The sequence below is a fragment of the Lepus europaeus genome, chromosome 17 (genome assembly GCF_033115175.1).
Source record: "Lepus europaeus isolate LE1 chromosome 17, mLepTim1.pri, whole genome shotgun sequence".
NCBI lineage: Eukaryota > Metazoa > Chordata > Mammalia > Lagomorpha > Leporidae > Lepus > Lepus europaeus.
In genome coordinates, this window is record NC_084843.1 from 57043412 (window position 1) to 57065200 (window position 21789).

Sequence of the window (21789 nt, forward strand, 5' to 3'; positions counted from 1 at the left end):
CTATCAAGGAACAAGAAGTACAAGTTGAGGAGAGAGAAGTGGGAAATTAAAAAGGTGGGGGGGGGCAGGAAAAAAGAGGAAAGGGCTGGAATAAGTTGAGAAAGTGACAGAGGAAATAAGATGCCTGGGGGAAGGAAAAGGAGAGGAAGTAACAAACAAGAAAACGAGGAAGACATAGTTTGCTAAAAGCTATTGTGACATGCACATTGGCAGTAATAAAACCAATGTGCTACTGTGTTTAATGATTCATCAGATATTAGATAATAAGGGAATGATTACAATGGTGCCTGAAAATCCAACAAAATGAAAAATAAAGCTTTCATCACAACAGAAGATTTTGAAAGATTACTGATTTTCTTCCTTTTATAAACTGCAGATGTTCAATATGGTTCTTCATGAACCTTAATGAGATGCAGAACAACATTAAAAATAAAATTAATGTTAAAAGAATGTGTCATCTACATAACTATTTTAAGTAGATATTGATCTAATACACTATGATATGCTATTTCAGAGCATAAACTATATTTTTATTTAAAAAAAAAAACTATATACTTTAATTTACCAGTACATATTATCATGAAGAAAATCCATCACCAGACTCCATTCCAAATTTTTCTATTCAAGATATATAAATAATTAGCTTGGGGCCTGCGCTGTGGTGCAGCGAGTTAACACCCTGGCCTGAAGCACCAGCATCCCATATGGGCGCCGGTTCTAGTCCCAGCTGCTCCATTTCTGATCCAGCTCTCTGCTATGGCCTGGGATAGCAGTAAAAGATAGCCCAAGTCCTTGGGCCCCTGCACCCATGTGGGAGACCCAGAAGAAGCTCCTGGCTCCCAGCTTCAGATCAGCGCAGCTCTGGCCGTTGTGGCCAATTGGGGAGTGAACCAGCGGATGGAAGACCTCTCTCTCTGTCTCTACCTTTCTCTGTAACTCTGTCTTTCAAAATAAATAAATAAATAAATCTTTTAAAAAATAATTAGCTTACCATTATGTCTACCAAGAAAAAATGTGGTAAGACCTCTTTCACCTTTTTCTTTGCAGAAAAAGGAAAGACAATTGAATATGAAGGCAAAAATCAGTGCTTGGAAGGAGTGCCTTGTCTGTAAAGAGATAAGCAGGGATATGTATCAGAACTGAAAACAGAAGAGACATATTGAGTTCTGCTGCTGAAAACAAATTTAGGTAAGAGTGAACATGTAGTCTGGATGAGAAATGATTAAATTTAAAACGGTTTGCAAACTGACTTAGTCATGATCTTGCCTGGTATTTAATATTTGAAGATCTGTTGCAGTGGGGGGGGGGGTATGTGTAGAAAATAAAAATATGCTCAAGAATACATAAATTGAAAGAAAATAAGAACTCTTAATATAGGTGAATAGAGCATCTATCATCCCAATTTAAGGGACTTTTAGAACAAAGCAAGGAAGTACAATATTTTCCCAAGAAAACACAAAATTCCTTTGGAGGCAGGATCCTTGATTGACACAGCCTCTGTATCAGTACCAAATATGATTCTCCTTTTAACCATACATTGTTCAAAAAATGTTGTTGGTACATTATAGAATGCTGGCATGACATAAAGTGATCACATCTCCCAAGCCACTCAGTGGAGTGGGATCTCCATCAGGTTAAAATACTTTTATGCATTCCCCAAGAAAAGCCACTCCTATTTCATGAGCAAAAGATGCCCACAGGTCATGCTAGACAGATAATAAAGCTCGTTCTACTGCCCATCTTCATCAGTCTTCCCAAAACCCAAAACCCTTTCATTCACCTTTTCAATAGGATGTAATATAACATCATACTTGGTACACCTTGTTAAAAACACGTCAAGCAGTACATTTAAATTAGACTATTCAATTCTTCAATATTAGAAAATATCAGCTGCCGGCGCTGTGGCTCAACAGGCTAATCCTCCACCTTGCGGCGCCGGCACACCGGGTTCTAGTCCCGGTCGGGGCACCGATCCTGTCCCGGTTGCCCCTCTTCTAGGCCAGCTCTCTGCTGTGGCCAGGGAGTGCAGTGGAGGATGGCCCAAGTGTTTGGGCTCTGCACCCCATGGGAGACCAGGAGAAGCACCTGGCTCCTGCCATCGGATCAGCGCGGTGCGCTGGCCGCAGCGCGCTACCGCGGCGGCCATTAGAGGGTGAACCAACGGCAAAAGGAAGACCTTTCTCTCTGTCTCTCTCTCTCACTGTCCACTCTGCCTGTCAAAAAAAAAAAAAAAGAAAATATCAGCTAAAACAGATCATTTCATTGCCTTCAGTATGATGTTTATCAGTATATGTCTCATCTTGTTCCTCACCAAAGGGACAACTGACCAAAAAAGATGCGCTCTCTCTCTCGCTCTCTCTCTCTCTCTTTCTCTAGGATACTCACCTAACAGCTGCATTTATTAAATTGCCTCATCCATCACTGGAGTTCTTACTCTGCTTCTGGCTTCTCTCCACCCTTTTAAGACTCAACCAGCGTTCACGTGACTAAGATAGTAAAGTGAGGAGAAAAATGTGGTCACACTCTGTCTAGGCATTGAAGAAGTCACTGTGCCTTTTAGAGACAGCACATTTTCCATGTGAAATAAATATTAATCCACTTCCCACAATTTAACTACCTTCCTTCAGTACTCATGGATATTGGCAGGCTGCTTAACAAAATAACTCCAGCAGCTGCATAGCAGACCCATGTATTTGCGCTATATACATTTCCCTAGGCTGCTTTTCCATCTGCAGGGCATGACATATGCCAGTTGATTGACTTATAGTAGGCTTGGAAAGGAGTCAGAGAGAATATTGGCAGGCATCGCGAGTCTATTCATTACTTTCCATTTTTTCCCCTTTTGCTCTGAAGCTCTGGGTCTTTCCTGTTTTGGATCATGCCTGTTAAATTATTCATTTAACTTCAAGTGGTCATCTGTGACTTATGAAGCTGAGATTTTGTGAACAAAACTTGCACTTAGTTCTAACTGTATATATGTCAGTAATCAACCTAAATTAGCAGGCTTCATTTTAACCCAATTTCTCATGTTCAAAGTAGAGCTGGTATCAGGCAACGGAACTAAGCATAATGAAAATCAACCTGAAAGTAACCCAAGGATTTATCAAAGACCAACTACCTAATATGGGAGGCTTAGTGCAAAATCAAACTGTGGGGCCCCTTGTTCAAAATGCATTCAGAATTTCAACACAGCAACATCACATAATTAAACAAGAGACTCTTCTAACTATGGGGACTTATGTAACTGCATAGGTTACACATCCATGAAGACAGTCCCAGATTTGTGGAAGAAAACATGAGATATTTTGGCCATTTCTTTGAAATGCTAAGCATGCTTATTATAAAACTAATGTGTTGGCAGTCATTTTTTTTCACAGTCAATAGCATCTTCTTCCGAAAGTTTGTTTAGAGTTTACAAAGACTTTTTTTTCTTTTCCTACTGGTCTCAGAAAACAATCTTTGAAGTTAAACTCGCAGTATAAAGTTTAATTAGGTTTCAAAATATAATTGCCTGCCATTTCTCTTGCCTTGGCAAATTTTACTAAATACTAAAATGTGCAATTAAAACTTATAAATGATAAATCCAAAGCTGGATGTAGGCAAGCCTGAATCTTAACAGCGAACATCTGCCACTAAAAAAAATAGGTGCTGAATTCTAGAAATAGCATGACCACTGTAGTGTTCTCAATAGAAAAGCAATAATCAAACAACCTAAGGAGCAAACCATCATACTATATGATGAGCCACACCTGTAACCAAATGTTACCAAATTGTGTCCTAAAACAAAGAACTGTATAATCTGTGTACTCTATATAAACACTTAACATACTTTGATGAAAATAAAAATAAATCTCTCTAAATTCACATGATCAAACACAAATAAATACTGTATTTTACAAAAAAATTTAAATGTAACAAATACATCAATGATTGTCATATGCTACTTCACTTCTCTTGATTTCAAATATCTCAAATAAGCATCCAATTTCTAATAAAGTACTTTATCAAACAGACTGACCAGGCTAGAAACTGTGCTCCAGGTGGCAAAGCCAAAAAAGGGATTCAATGATTAATCACTTTCCACCTGTGTTAATCTGATTTCTGATACTACCTACAATTACAAATGGAAATGGACAACATTACTGTAAATGAAGATAGAAACTTTCCACTTTTGGAAAAACGTTAACTAATATTCTTTAAAGAATAGGTATGGAAATAGTACATACCATGTACACTTGTAATTCCTTCATAAAACTCTAAAAATTTATTTGAATACTCAGAAGCTTATTTCTTTTTAGCTCCCTATTTTCACATCATATCTTTCTTCTCTCAACTCAATTCATCTTCCTCTTGAGGGTATGATGCCACCATTCTTCCAAGTATAGCTCCATATCTAAATTATCTTGGGTCACTTGCCCTCTTATTCCCTCTTCATATCCATTCCTCTCCATTTCTGTTCTATTTTTAGTCATTATTACCTCCTACCCGAAAAATTACAAAAAAAAAATTTCATTTTTCTTCCTCCTTCCAATCCTGCAAAATAATCTGCACTTTGAGACTAAATGACCTTCCTGAAGCATCTGTTTGATTTTTGCCTCTGTCCTGTTAAAATATTGCTCAGTAATAAAGTCCAAATATCTTAGTTTCTCAAAATTTATTTACAAACAAATTATATACAATTTTACAGCTGTAAATATAGTTGTATAGAATGAATGACCATGCACTGAAAATTCCAATTTCATTACTGCAGAAAAAGAACTATATTGGCTGTCTTTTTCAAAAAGAGAAATACAAACTTGGAGATTTGATTCCTCTGAGAAGGAAACAGGTTTTATTAGAAAGAAATCTCTTTCTAAGAAAGAAAAATCTCTTTCTAAGAAACAAGTCTCTTACATTTGAAAGTACTTTTTCCCCAGATAGATATTATGAAATGTCTTAATTGTTGCTAATGAGGAAGGCAAATGTATAAGCTCTTGAACTAGACAAAGTGCACTGTCTATTGATTAAGCAAACTGACCAAACAGCCCCAAGTAAGAATAATTTTGGGGCCGGCGTCGTAGCGCAGTAGGGTAATCCTCTGCCTGCGGCGCTGGCATCCCATATGGACGCCAGTTCTAGTCCCTGCTGCTCCTTTTGCATACAAGATGGCTTGAGTCCTTGGGCCCCTGCACCCACGTGGGAGACCTGGAGGAAGCACCTGTCTCCTGGCTTTGGATCAGCACAGGTCAGGCCATTGCGGCCGTCTGGGGAGTGAACCGACAGACAGAAGACCTTTCTGTCTCTCCCTTTCACTGTCTGTAACTCTACCTTTCAAATAAATAAATAAAATCTTTAAAACAAAAGAATAATTTTAATTCTGTTCTACTATTCTTCCTTAACGGTGTGTTTCTATGTGAAATCTCCTGCTAGTAAATAATCCTACTTAGTCATTATTTACCCACCTAAATTTTTCTGCCTTTACAATTGCACAGGCATCAGAGTATGTAAAAATCCTCTTTATGCAACTATAGAAAGACTACATATTCTATCAAAATCTTCCATCCTTCCAGATGTTGCTCAGTTCCCTTCCCATAAAGCCTTCCCTGATGGCTTCTTGCTAAATCATAAGAGCCTCGAGAATATAGCTTGGAAAGAGGATTCAACAAACATCTATAAAACATTTACTATGCTAGGGATTTATATCTCAGTTATACCCACACTTGTATATAGAGAGGCCATTTCTAGAATATATACAAAGAATGAAAATGCTTTTCTATTGGGAAAAAATAAGGATAAATATAAATCTTTTTTTAACAACAACAACAACAAATTACCTTGAGACAAAAGAAAGAGGCATTCCTCCACCACAAGAACCAGTTTTCACTTTCAGCATTTTATTTACTAAACTTGTCATTGTGATTCTCTCTCTGTTCCTTTCATATGTAAGAAAAGCTTCTTAAAAGCTAAATAAGCTTCTTTGGAGATTTTCAATCCAGGAGTCTTTCTCAAGGACCTGGGAGACATCTCTTTGAAATGTAATCATCAAAGAAGATAGAGGAAGGAGGATGGGAGTCTAACTTCTGTGAGTTACTGGTTCCTCCAAGTTATAGACCAATATCCTATCATTTTTTAAATAGATTTATTTATTTATTTATTTATTTATTGGAAAGTCAGAGTTACACAGAGAGAGGAGAGGCAGAGAGAGAGTGAGAGGTCTTCCATCCGCTGGTTCACTCCCCAATTGGCCCCAACGGCTGGAGCTGCACCAATCCGAAGCCAGGAGCCAAAAGCCAGTAGCTTCCTCCGGGTCTCCCACATGGGTGCAGGGGACCAAAGGCTTGGGCCATCTTCTACTGCTTTCCCAGGATGTAGCAGAGAGCGGGATCAGAAGTGGAGCAGCCGGTTCTCAAACCGGCGCCCATATGGGATGCTGGCGCTTCAGGCCAGGGCATTAACCTGCTCCGCCACAGCGCTGCCCTCCCTCCCCCAAAATCCTATCTTAAAGATATAAAAAGTTCATTTTTCCTTTAAGTAAAAGCAATTAACAAACATAGATGGTCATCCAGTTACCAGATGAAATTAGGATGACTATGTATGCAAATAAACGGTACTGTCAAATCCTCTTACTTAAGGAGTTGTCAGTATCAGTTGTTGTCATGTCATACAAGTCATCAACATGTTATGTTGTGTCTGCTTCACTGTATAAAATGGTGAGATTTCTTTCTGTCTCTGCAATCACTTTAGTGCATTGTCTGTGCTGCACATCACATTCTGGCTTAACGTTTAGCAATAATAAAACAATTTTCTTTCCCTTATACATTTTTGAAGAGGTTTGGGGTATTGGCAGATGTTGTTTTTAAACTACATTTCTCCAAAATTCACTAGAGATCACTGTGTCATTTAAATTTGTAAATGTGCACAATAAAAAAAAAAGACACAAATTAAGAAAAGAGAGAATGTTTTGGAAATTCTCTCTAGGTAGGGAAGTGGGGAAAAAAATCTGGGGTGAGGGGGATGTGAAAAGAAATTGTGTCTCAGAGAGGAGGAAAAGGACATAAGGAAAGAAGAAGGGGAAGAGAAAGAAAAAGCAGACTGGGAGTAGGTGTTGTAGTAAAGGGTGCTAAGTCCCTCCATGGGAGGTATTTCCCAACAGAGTGACTGGTTCAAGCCAGCTTCCAGTTCAGCTTCCTGCTAATGTGCCTGGAAGGGAAGTAGATGGCAGCCCTATTACAAGGGTCCCTGCCACTGACGTGTGAGAGACCAGATGGTGTTCAGACTCCTAACTGCAGTTTGCTCCAGCCTTGGCTGTTTCACACATTTTGAGAGTGAACCAGCAAATCAAAGATCTTTCCCACTCTCTCTGTCACACTTTCAAATACATAAATACGTTTTTTATGTTGAAGTGAAATGGACGCTATGAGAAACAATGACTTGATCAGCCCTTGTCCTGAATGTTGATGAACAACTTAATACTTTATCCCTTTTAGTATTTTTTTTTGTCCTACTTAATACTATCAGTTGAACTCTTTAATTAACACATAATTATTCTTAGGTGTTTAAATTTACTGAAAAGTGATCCCTGTTAAATATAAGAGTGAGAATAAGAGAGGGAGGAGATGTACAGTTCGGCACATGCTCAATCGGATTTGCCCCAAACGGCAGAGTTAGAAACGTGCCAGGATGGCCGGCGCCGCGGCTCACTAGGCTAATCCTCCGCCTTGCGGCGCCGGCACACCGGGTTCTAGTCCTGGTCGGGGTACCGATCCTGTCCCAGTTGCCCCTCTTCCAGGCCAGCTCTCTGCTGTGGCCCGGGAGTGCAGTGGAGGATGGCCCAAGTGCTTGGGCCCTGCACCCCATGGGAGACCAGGAGAAGCACCTGGCTCCTGCCATCCAGCGCGGTGCGCTGGCCGCAGCACGCCAGCCACGGCGGCCATTGGAGGGTGAACCAACGGCAAAAGGAGGACCTTTCTCTCTGTCTCTCTCTCACTGTCCACTCTGCCTGTCAAAAAAAAAAAAAAAAAGAAAGAAAGAAAGAAAGAAAGAAAGAAAGAAAGAAAGAAAGAAAGAAAGAAAGAAAGAAACATGCCAGGAGATTCCAATTCAATCCCATCAAGGTGGCATGTACCAATGCCATCTCACTAGTCCATTTGATCAGTTTAAGGTCATAATTGATCATAATGATAGGATTAAGAGTCAAAGGGATCACATAAACAAGACTAGTGTCTGAAAATACTAACCGATAGAACAAAAAAGGAGAGAACGATCCAAGAGGGAAGTGGGATACACAGCAGACTCATAGAATGGCAGATGTCCTAAACAGCACTCTGGCCTCAGAATCAGCTCTTAAGGCAGTCAGATCTGGCTAAAAAGCCCATGAGAGTATTTCAGGCATGGAAAGCCAAAACACTCTGGCAAAAAAAAAAAAAAAAAATTGACCTAAATGAAAGATCTCTGTGAGTGAGATCCTAGTGGAAAGAAAGGGCCATCAAAGAAGGAGGTACTTTTCTCTGAAGGGAGGAGTGAACTTCCACTTTGACTATGGCCTTGTCTAAATAAGATTGGAGTTGGCAAACTCAAGAGGCTTCCATAGCCTTGGCAACTCATCACGAGAGCCTCGGGTGATTACTGACACCATAAACAAGAGTGCCAATTTGTTAAGTCAACAACAGGAGTCACTGTGCACTTACTCTCCATGTAGGATCTCTGTCCTTAATGTATTGTACAATGTAAATTAATGCTGTAACTTGTACTCAAACAGTACTTTACATTTTGTGTTTCTGTGTGGGTGCAAACTGTTGAAATCTTTACTTAGAATACACTAAATTGATCTTCTGTATATAAAGAGAATTTAAAATGAATCTTGATGTGAATAGAATAGGAGAGGGAGCAGGAGATGGGAGGATTGTGGGTAGGAGGGAAGTTATGGGGGGGGGGGAGCCATTGTAATCCATAAACTGTACTTTGGAAATTTATATTTATTAAATAAAAGTTTAAAAAGAAAGAAAAAATAGATTAATAACAAAAGAACAATCCCACTTGGGGAAGAAAAGATCTAAAATAAATAAATAAATAAATAGAACTTTCCAAAAGAATACTAGAATAAAAGACTTAAGGAATTAAACATACTGTCTGCTAAGTAATTATAGGGCAGGGCAAGAAAGCCAATGTCCACTCTCAGGAAAATAACAACTCAATAATTAATCCAAACTAAAGTTACATGTCAAGTATACACTACAGGTGTTCTTAACCTTTATGGTGACCTGGACCTGCTGGCAATCTACTGCTGAAACCCCTTCTCAAAACACTGACATTAATAAATACAACAAAACCACAGATTTTTTTTAAAAGTCAATTCCATCAATAATCATAAAAATATTTTAATGACATCAACATAAGTAATAACAAGATCTAACAGTAGGCCAAATAACTTCCATAATTAAGATGTAGTGATAAATATAAATGATACAAGTATAACTCTAATGTTATATGAAAATATCTATAATCTTTCTATACCTCTCACTCTGATATAACCATTTGACCTAGCATTCCTATAATAAGAACCTTACAATGACTACAAGGTTACATGTATACTCAATAACTGGAAAATTCACTGTGGTTACTAGTGTTGTTCAATTTGGATGGATGGTTCTCAAATCTGGGAAGGTTTGTTTCCTGCAAAAAAAAATAATTTTAGTATGTCTAAATTGGGGGAAAAAAACCTTCACTTTTGGAGCTGGTATTGTGGCACGGCATATTTAACTAAAACCTGTGATGCCAGCATCCCATATGGGAACACCAGCTCATGTCTCAGCTTCTCTGATTCTCATCTAGCTTCCTGCTAACGCTGCTGGGAAAACAGTAGAACACGATCCAAGTACTTGAGACCCTGTGAACCACATGGAAGGCCAGATGGATCTCTAGTTTCTTGGCTTCAGCATGATCCAGCCCTGGCCAGTACAGCAATTTGGGCAACAAACCAAGAGATGGAAGATCTTTTTCTCTGCCTCTCCCTCTCTTCTCCGCCCCTCTTCATTTCAAATAAATAAAATACATCTTTTTTTTTTTTATTTTAAAAATCTTTACTACTAGCCCACACACAAAGTGATTCTTTTTTTTAAGATTTATTTATTTATTTTGAAAGAATTACAGAGAGAAAACAAGACAGAGAGAGAGGGATATCTCCCACCCACTGGTTCAATCCCCAGATGGCTGCAACAGCCAGGGCTCGGCCAAGCCAAAGACCAGGAGCTTCATCTGGATCTCTCATGTAGGTGGTAGAGGCCCAAACACGTGGACCATCTTCTAGTGCTTTCCCAGGACATTATCAGAGAGCTGGATCTGAATTAGAGTAGTGGGACAAACTGGCACTCATATGGAATGCTGGTGTCCCAAGCAGTTGCTTTATCTGATATGCCATAATGCAGGTGCTCCAAAGTGATTCTTATGCAAGTGGTTAATCATCAAATGTTTGAGAAATATCAACAGAATTAGAGTTTCCTAACTCAACAAAGAACTAATTCCTTCAGGAAATACAATTGGGATAATTAAAATTCGAAAGAAATAAAACCATGAAATTCTTGTAAAATAAAAGTAGTATCACAGAAATAAAAACTACATAATTGAAACTTGAAGAGAAAAATGAACACCACTAATAACAAAATTAGTGACCAGTAAATAAAGCTAAAGAATTTTCACAGAATGGAAAATAAGACAGGCATATTAGGTGGAAAAAAAAAAAAAAAGCTATAAGACTTATCTAGAGTACCCAACCTCCATCTTAATAGAAGTTTCAGAAGGCATAACGATGTTCCTCTGCCTGGAAAACATCTCCCAAATTCTTTTTATAACAGTTATCTCTGGCAATAGGAAAGAAATCGAACTGGGACACTTTTTCCTTTACATAATTGTAGCATATTTTCATAAGAGCAAATTTATCCATTCTTTATTAAACTGATTAGTCATAAATTAATAAAATTTTTGTCAGAAATACATTAGGGAAATGCTAATTAAAAGAAAGGCAAAAATATAAATCTTAATACTAAACGACATAGCATTGGTGTATGACCATGAAAAGAGAAATATTTTACAATGATAAAAGGTGAATTCAATAAGAAAAATCATAAGAGTAAAGAAAAGTTCTATAGTTACTAATATATTTTTTAAATGTATGGAACAAAATTCCACTAGAAACACTAAGAAAAAACAAATTCTGCTGTAGTGCAGAAGACTTCAAATCACGCTCTCAAACACATGAACTAGAAAACAAAAGATTTCAGTGCAATTTGTTTACTACAATTAAAAAACTCAAGATTTTTTTTAGAACTATCAAACAGAAAGTACTCATTTTTAAATACACATGTAATTTCCAAAACTTTTCCAAAATAAAATCTGTATTTTCTAGCAAATTCCAGATAAATTATAAATTAACTTAAAAGGATCATAAAAATAAGCAAACAAAATTTTAAACACCAGAAACCGATTTTTAAAATTTCAAAATGCCCTTTAAATAGTCTTAGACAAAACATCTAAATTTAAATTAATAAATATTCTGAAGAAAATGAAAATAAGAGTATGGCCAATTAAATCTTAAAAGGTGTTTATTGAAAATTGACACTTTAATTTATTTAAATGCTAGCAAGAAAAATAGAAAAAAGAAACCTAACATTAAACTAAATAAATGTACTCATTATATTATAAAATAAAATCTAACTTTTAATATTAAATTAAAAATTATAAAATAGAAGTTAATAAAAACAGCAGAAACTAATTAAATCTTAAAATAATTTAATAGTAATTATAATTACTATTAACAAATAAGAAGATAGAAAAAGATTTGTCTAAATTCAGACATAAGAAGATAGAAAACATATGTTCCTACTGTCATTCATTCATTGTCTCTTTTTTTCATATGTTTTTGGAGGACATCATGATGTTTTGGTATACCTGTATGTACAGAATGATTGAATGAAGCTGATTAATATAACCATCACCTCACCAGTTTTGTGAGTATATGTGGGGATTCTTTCCCACTTTACAGAATTTACTGAGGGTTTCTTTGTGCCCTTTGATTAATTTTTGTGACAGTTCCATGGCTACTTGAAAATTTTGTGTTTTCTGATACATTCAAAGCTCTACATAATCAAATAAAGTGGTAAACTATCCATAGTAATCATGAGGTGCTCAAAATAATAAACAAAAATGGCTGATTTTGAGATACAATATAATATGCCTTAAGCCAACTTTCTAAGTTAGATTCCAACCAGCATTAAATGCCAATGTATCTCCTTGTACTACATGGTGTCTTAATTAGCTCACATTTTCTTTTTCTGTATTACCACTAAGTAATACATTCTGTAATACCACTAAGGTATTCCCTAACTAACAATAAAGTAACGCTAACATTAAATGCCATAAGAAGGCTTCCTAGGAGCCTAACCTGTGATATGTGAATGAGAATTTGAAGGAAATGTTTGTGTTGGACTTCAATTTAACACTTGGTTCATGTTATACTCATCTCTCAAACAAAGTATTCAACTTTTAGCATCACAGATTTTTTTTTTCTAATTCCCATGAAGCATATAGGAATGTACAAATAGAAAAAGAAGTATCTAGTAAATATTGATGATTGATTGCTATGAAACACATGACACAAATATACTCTAATTTCATTTAACATTTTTCATGTTTTGAAGGAAAAAATTATTATTATATGTGCCCAACATGGAGAGTTTTCTAAGCTGAATAACAAGTTCAAAATAGCAAAATTTTAATATTCTCCATTATGCCATGTACAACATGTATCTAATACTCCCAAGTGACCAGAAGTAAGTGAGGTCTGCTCAACACTACTGTTCATGTATTTTATAAGGCACTCAATCCTTTCCAATTTAGTTATCAAAATAAACATAAATCCTACATTTATCTTGTTGGGAAAATATGTATTAAATGTTGTAAAACTCTCACCAGGTTCTCAAATATCAGCACATTATTCGTTGAACAAATATATTTTAAGCAATTACTATGTATCTAGCACTGTGCTAGGCAATGGGCAATATAAATAAGATTTCATTCCTCCTATCATAGAACTCATCATGTAGTAGAAAAAAGCAGAGATACAAGCACATAAATGTATTGAACTCAAGATCTAATCATACCACAATACTTTGCCTCATTCGTCGTAACAGCTATTATTTAGGAAAAGCAACATTGTGGGGGTGGGGCATGAGAAATGAATCTAAGTTACAAGTCTTTTAATTCCTCTTTATTTCAGCTTGTCAAGTTATACACCTATCAAAAGAGTAGTTTACTCCTCTATAAAGTACCTCATTCCTGACCTCTGTGCTCTATAACAATTTGGTACTACTAATAAAACATGCAAATACTGAATATTACAAATATAAGGTACTAGTACTGAACTGGCATAGAGCACAATGCCTGATTACATAGAAAACAGATTTAATATTTGTTAAATTTAAAGATAACATTGTTGCATAACTTATGCTCAGATTTCATCCTATTTTATTACAATTGATTACATTTAACAAGGGTTATTCACTACTATAAATGTATTAGAGATAGTATGAAAAAGAATAGCAACATGCAACAAACATGCATGTACAAGCCCAGACTCGGAAAAAGAATACTCCCAGTAGATTTAAAGCCTCTGATATGGCTTTACAATCTCTTTTTCCACATCCCCTCCACTTCTAAATTTCGCATAAATCTTTCTCTTACTTCTCTTTATAGCTCTCCATATATGTCTGCACCACTAAAAATATGCTGTTAAGTTTTGCATGTGTTAACCTTTATAGAAATTTTAAAATGTATGGTTTCTCACATGGCTTATCCTTCTCTGGTAAAAATTTGTTTTGATATTACTCATGTTGACATATATGGCTATAACTCATTCATTATGGTTGCATTTCCAATTTCAAGAAAAACAGTTTTAATGACTCAAATTTAAATATGAAGTTTAGTGTAGAATTTTGTAGAAACACTATCAAGAGAATTCTGTTTGTAGCTTTCTACAAGTTTTAAATACTGAAATTTTCAAATGTTCTCTATCTACTGAAAGTATAATATAGATTTTTTTTAATGTGTTAATATGATGAATCACAACAGTGAATGTTCTGGTGTTGAACTAACATCCCATTCCTGGAAAAAATTAAGCTGTTTTATAAAGAGATTTTTTACCTATTGCTAAACAATATGCTCACATTTTTTTAAAGGACATTGACTTCCAATTTCATAAATTAGTTCAGCATGTTGATTTCCTTTCTTATCTGACCTGTTTATTGTTGATTTATTGGTTTCACTTGCTTTATGCAGTTAAATGAAGTACTGATATTTCTTTTACTACTCCTAGGATGACGTTGTAGAAATACATTTACATAGCTGTACATTGTGATTTAATGCTGTGACTAGTGCTCAAACAGTATTTTTCACTTTGTGTTTTTGTGTGGGTGCAAACTGTTGAAATCTTTACTTAATATATGCTAAACTGATCTTCCATATATGAAGAGAATTGAAAATGAATCTTGATGTGAATGGAAGGGGAAAAGGAACGGGAAAGGGGAGGATTGTGGGTGGGAGGGAAGTTATGGGGCGGGGAATACATATCCCTGGAAGGGTTTTCAGTACTCTGACCTGCTGTTACCTTTAAGTAAAAATTGTTAATAAGTAAATCTATTTAATTCTCTAATGCATATATTCTTATCTTGAGTCGGGTTTGGTAAGTTATGGCTTCTAGGAATTTTTCTATTTTACTCAATTTTTTTAATGTAAATTTCTTCAGAACATTCTTTAGAATATTTAGTGATATTCTCTACAATGATATCCCCCTATTCAATTTATAAATGCTGTTTTCTGTCTGCTCTCGTGATTCATAATTTAGCTCACCAAAAAAAATTATCAATTTTATTGGTCTTTTTAAACAACACATAATTAGTTTTGCTCATTTTCTCCTTGGGTCTCAATTAATTTATATCGTTATTAATTTATTCCTTCTGGGTTTCCTATATCCTGTACTTCAAACTCATATGGAAACTAAGTTCAGTGATTGAACTCATCTGCTTTCCTAACACAGCATTATATTTTAAATTGCCCTCTAAGTACTACTTTCAGCTATATTCTGCAATTCTTGATGTTACGGTTCTGCTATTTCTCATTCCTAAGTGGTTTTATTTTCAATGAGAATTTATTCATGACCCACGAGTTATATAGATGTGCTTTTCAAAGGGGTTCCAAACAGTTGAGTAATTTCACTTATCTGCCTAAATGTATTTCTAGGTGCCTGTATAATACTAGTTGAAAATTGTTGGCTTATTATGTGGTTAATTTTTCTTGAATTTCCATTTTACCTTGAAAAGAGCATGCCTCTAATGCATTTAACCTTCTTCACTGGATAATAACTATCATTAACAATTTATTTTTACCAAACTTGATAAGCTACACCAGCTTTCTTTGCTTAGGATTAGTTGTATATCTTTTCCATCCTTTGACATGTGCTTCATATAAACAGTATTAAGAGTATATATCTATATTTTTATTTTTTCACATTTAAATGCTTTTACTTAAAATTTATGCTATACAGGCTGGCACCATGGCTTAGCAAGCTAATCCTCCGCCTTGCAGCGCCGGCACACCAGGTTCTAGTCCCGGTCAGGGCGCCGGATTCTGTCCCAGTTGCCCTCTTCCAGGCCAGCTCTCTGCCATGGCCCAGGAGTGCAGTGGAGGATGGCCCAAGTGCTTGGGCCCTGCACCCCATGGGAGACCAGGAGAAACACCTGGCTCCTGTCTTCAGATCAGCACAGTGCGCTGGCCACAGCGCGCCTGCTGCGGCGGCCATTGGAGGGTGAACCAATGGCAAAGGAAGACCTTTCTCTCTGTCTCTCTCTCTCACTGTCCACTCTGCCTGTCCAAAAAAAAAAAAAAAAAAAAACCTGAAATCATGCCATGTGTCTTTATTGATTTTTTTGTCTAGTTGAGCTATCCATTGATGAAACGTGGGTGTAGAACTCTCCCATTATTATTGTATTGGAGTCTATGTCTCCCTTTAGATCCATTAACACTTGTTTCAAATAGCTTAGTGGCCTGGCATTGAGTGTATAAACATTTACTATAATCACATCTTCCTGTTATATCAATCATTACACGTCTTTGTCTCTTTTAATAGTTTTTGTGTTAAAGTCTATTTTGTCTGATATTAGGATGGCTACTCCTGCTTGTTTCTCCTTTCTATTAGCATGGAATATCTTTTTCCATCCTTTCACTTGCAGTCTGTGAGTGTCTTTGTTGGTGAGGGGTGTTTATTGTAGGCAGCAAATAGATGGTCTTCCTTTTTTAATCCATATAGTCATTCTGTATCTTTTAATTGTAGAAATTAGGCCATTTACATTCAACATTATTATTGATCAGTGATGACTTGGTCCTGCTATTTTTTCCATAGATATTCCTATAGTTGCTTTGGATTTTCTTTGTACTTTTACTAGGAGATTTTCTGCTTTCACATTCTTTCATAATGATGAGTTTCTCTGTTTCTGTGTGTAGAACATCCTTATATCATTTGTAAGGCCTGACGAGTGGTGACAAATTCTTTCTATCTCTGTTTGTTTTGGAAGGTGCTTATTTCAACTTCATTTATAAATGAGAGCTTTGCCGGGTACAGTATTCTGGGTTGATAGCCTTTTTTTTCTTTTAGGACTTGGACTCTATCTCTCCATTCTCTCCTATCCTGTAAGATTTCTGATGACAGATCAGCAGTTTGTTTAATTGGAGATCCTCTGAAAGTAATCTGGCACTTGTCTTGTGCACAGTCCTAAGTGGACACCCCATCCCCTGCCAACTCTCCATTTTAGATATTTCCCCTGTTCAACTTTGAAAGTCTTTTGTTTCTTGAAGAAATACATTATACTTTAAATAAACAAATGATAACATAATGTATGTTAAACCTACTAATTTATAATCACTGTCATAATTTTAATCTCTATAGTGCTTGCAGATCTGATTCTGCAGTTTCCTATTTATGCAGTATCTCACTCAGGATGACTTGGCTTATGTGTGTGCCTTGAAACTTTATGAGAATTTATTGAAGAATGGCTACAGAGTTCAGAAAGAATTTGTGTTTACTTATGCCAAGTCCCTGGAGGTATTGCAAGGATGACTTTAAATTAGGTTCTCAACTGGGATTTTAAAGGCTATATAGATAATATTAATTCTGACCTAAAGTCTCGATAAGGACAGGTTAGAAATTTTCCAAGATGCACTCTTTTTTAACTGAGCCACCCAGAGCCAAAGCTAAGTTAGCCAAGTTTTCCTACTACTTCCTGATGTGTGGGCTAGTGTTTTTCTCATTCTTACAAAAAGGTGTTCGAATTTTAAGAATTCTCAGCTTCATGCAACACCTCATATGTGACTTTCTAAGTGACAAGATACAAGCTTTGTCTCTTCAGTTTATGATCTTTAACCCCTCAATATCCAGCCTATAAGCAAAAATAAAACTCCCCCGCCATTCCTAGAACAATTCTGGTTCTTGTTCAATAGACTAGATTTATGTTGACATTAGCAAGAGTCCCTAATTCACCTATCATATTAACTATATATTTTCAATTTTTAACCATCTTTTTTAGTTCTTAGAGTTCACTATATTCCTAGAAAACAAACCATTTTTAAAAGTCATATTAAAGTACTTGCAGATATCAGTTGTGCCTCCTTTTTCTTTAGCTCTTAATGTTAATCTGATTGAAAGATGTCTTATTTTCACTTTCAGACTATAAGAAGAATATATATATATATATATATATGTGCTACCTTATAACAGAAAATATACTGAGCACTATTTAGACAAGTAAAGAGTTAAACAAATTAGAGCAAAATATCCTCAAATACATACATTTCCATTTGGAGAAAGGAGAAAACAACAAAAGTGAGGGAAAATGATCTTCATTCCAATACTTCAAAATGACATGAGTATTCCTGCATTCATTCATTCCTTCACTGATATTTACCTGGCACTCACTATGTTCAGACAATTATTCTAGGTGCTGAGGATACAAGGATACAACAATGAAAAAAGAACATGTAAGTGACAGTGTGTACATGAATGTATAATAGGAAGAATATAAGCAAATATACATGACAACTCTGAAAATAAGAAAACATTATGCAGATGCTCTTTGTTGTCATCATCTTTACAGCGTGAAGATCCAGACAAATCATGAGTACTGCAATTACAACTGCCTTTCCCCTCTGTGCAGGAGAAAATATATCTTTATGGATTTGGAGTTTTCAAAGAAATTTCCATTGGCAAAATTTCCTGTTTAATGACATTTTCAAAATTCTATTAATCTACAATTTGACACATCTCAACTTTTATTCAGTCTAAATGCAGAAAAAAAAAAATCCTATAATCCACACCGGTCTTTCCAATAAATAAACTTATTTAACTTCTGCAATGTTCTAATTTAACTTCTATATCTGTTTTCATACCCACAACTCGCTGTGGGTCAGAATGAAAGATTTAACAAAAACTTCAGCATAGTATGTTGAGTAAGCACTTTGATATATTTCTACACTATAAACATTTAATGAGACTTGCTCCCAACAGAGTATTTACTACATCAATTTATTTCATAGTATTACATTTGCAGGAGCAAAAGAGAGTAAAGGTTATTTTATATACTTTACCAATATAGTTTCCTGTAAATCATAAAATGTGTAAGCATTTAATTTATAAAATCATTTAAAAGAAGTTAAATGTTCAATAAATTCTGCTTTATCTAGTTCAGAGATCCTCAGCAGCCATGTTTAACATGGATATAAATATATATAAAATTCAGGCATTTGTATTAGTGTGCACATGCCTATCTCTGACTAGAACTGAATATCAAATATTGTTAAGGTAGTATAAGAATCTTAGGGAAATATCTTAAGGATTCCCTCCTGCCTTGTTCAGAAGAGAGGACTTCTCCTGAGAATGAGTAATGCTCACTTACATTGAGGATACTTGTATGTGCTCACGTGTGCACACACACATACACATTCATTCTCCTCCACTCCAACCATTGACATTTCAGGCCTGTACCAGTCATTTTCAAGTAAAGTAATAAACAGGAGAAATTTTAAAAGAATAAATAATTTGGAGATCTTACATCTTCTATAATCCTAAGAAAATAGGATGTAGAGTCTGAGGTGAACTGGACTCTCATGGGAGCAGCCCCTGACACAATTTTTGTTTAGTACTGTTTAAAAATGTGGTAAACAATTGTACCCATCTACCCTAGAAAATTTTACCTCACCTTACTAGACACAACCTAGTATTCTGTCTGTTCATATGATTGAGTGATATAATCTTATTCACAAGAAAGTAATCCAACCTTTTAGACTTGATTACATTTACAATTTCTTGCTAGTCCACATAAATTAAGACTCTTAGCATAAATTGTATTGAATTTTAATTAAGCACATTAGTTCTATTTGTACAAGCCAAATATAACACAACAGTTAGAAATTCTAGAATCAGAATGTCTATATTCACAATGTGGCTACATAGTCACTAGCTTTTTGATTTTACATCTGAGAGTTTTTTGTTTCTGTAAAACAAAAACACTAATACTTTACCTTATAGAGATACTATAATAATTAAGTGAATGATTCTTACTAAGTGTTTCACAATTAAGAAATGTCATATATAATGTATTTTGGAATCTAATACTCTACAAATATCTACTAGCATCACTGGTATAAAATTTTTTTCAGTGTTATGAAGATCTGTAGGGATCTCCATTTAATTCAGAGGAAAAGCCAGGGTCCTTAAATTTCCTTCAAAAATTGGTCCCATTGGCTCTTTAACCACAGCTGCTATGAATCAGCCCCTCACTCTCTCCACCCAGGCACTTTGGCATCTATGTTGTTCCTTAGACATAGAGGATGCCTTCAAGCCTTTAGTGAAGATCTTCATCTGACCAATTTCCTAACTTCCTTTAAGCCTTTGGCAACATCTCACTTTCACTGTATAACATACTATACAACTGAGTTATTTACAATGTTTATTATTTTTGGTTTTTGTCTATATGCCTCTGCTAGAATGTAAGCCCTTGTTAAGGGTAGGAATAATATATATTGAGATATATAGAACTATATAAATAATACATATTTGTAGAATAAATAAATCTTTCATTTCATAAGTTTTTCTATGTAAAAAAAATCTAAAAAAATCAATCTAAAAAAAATCCCAATTTAAATTTATTGGCTTCTTTGCAGGGGTGTAAAGTAATGAGAAGTCTACTAATAGAATATTTTCCTGTTTTCCATTCACTGGAAAACACAGAAGGTTAAAAAAAAAAAACTGAATAACTGTATTTTTATATTCTCATTTTCTAAACTCCAACACACATATCTGAAAACCCACTTACTTTTATTTTTGTGCTGAGACATCAAATCACATTGTGTCTCTCTCTCTGGACTTACCTCCAGCTCATCCAGGGCACTTCCCAGGGTTGCTGCCTGAGGTTCTTGAGGAGCGGGCATATTCTGAATGCCTTGGGAAGCATTTGAAATTACATTGAGGGCATTCTGAATTTCTTCACAAATTGTGTCCTTGCTTGCTTTGAGGGAAGCAACATCAGAATGTTCCAAACAAGCTGAACAAACTGAATGCAGGAGTGGGGAGTTCTCCTTCAAGGAGGCCCGGGCTCCTGCAATTTCATCTCTCTGGTGTGGAGATTTTAAATCCTGAGAAGGGAAATAAAAAGAGTGCTTTCTTAACAATAGGTTATGGGATACCCACATAAAGAAGCTCCACTTTTCTGTCACTATAAATAAAAAGATAAAAGACACTAAGGGGGCAGCTATATCTCCCATACCATCAGATTCTGTTAAAAATCTACAGTAGGAGACAATTTACAAGTAGGGTTTCAATGGTACAGATGCATGAAAACTGAGATCTTGCATTTATCAATCATATCCTTAAAAATCGCTAACATATTCTGGCATTCATATTATTAAGTTCATGATACAAGAGTCTGAATAACAAGAATACAGATAATTTTTCCCATAGATGCTGAGAATTACACTTAACCTCATTATTTAAATTAAACAAAGTGTGTTAAGAACATTAAATTGAAATTCCTACCACTCAGGTATTTTTCTTCTATTTTTCTGAAACACTAATAAATTAATAAGAGGATTTTCTTTCATTGATAATTATTCAACAAATAGTTACTGAGCACTTAGTATAAGCCAGCCCTTTTGATAGATGCTGAGTGTACAAATATGAACAATTCTATAAAGACCTTGGTCTGATAAAGCTTATGTTCCTTTTAGGGTCTGTGTTGGGGGGCACTATGGGTAATAAACTAAGTAAACAAAAACACAAGATAATTTGACTTAATTATATGTGCTTTCAATAAAATACAAAAGTAAAATGTCTTAGAGATAGGCTTCATATAGTAAATCTGTTTAAGCTTGTCTGTGAGATGACAATTTGAAGTAAATATAAATGAAAAGCTTTACAAACAGAGGGAAGAGAGAGTCCCAGCTAAGTGACAGCTGCTCAAAACTATCACTATGATACAATGAAAAAACCTGGCAAGCACTACCTAACCATGTGATGAAGATTAACAGCATCAATGATGTCCATGGATATTATGTACCTCTTGATATACTGTGGCAAGAATAACAGTTCATTTCTATGGCAAACTTTCCATAAACCCTTAACTCCAGTCCAGTGATGTGAAAAACAATGCACAAAGCCAAATTGGTAGAGATGTTAGGTGATACAGGGGCAGTATTACTCAAGACCATTAAGGTAAT

At 35.5% G+C, this 21789-nt stretch overlaps 1 protein-coding gene across 1 annotated transcript in view; it reads right to left on the minus strand.

The window, feature by feature from the left end:
• The window catches only part of CTNNA3 (catenin alpha 3), a 1620267-nt gene that overhangs the window by 1253393 nt on the left and 345085 nt on the right, over nucleotides 1–21789 (minus strand). The window contains exon 5 of the mRNA XM_062214092.1: nucleotides 20446–20709. Within this exon, the coding sequence (XP_062070076.1) occupies nucleotides 20446–20709 (264 nt within the window). The remainder of the gene's footprint in view (nucleotides 1–20445; nucleotides 20710–21789) is intronic.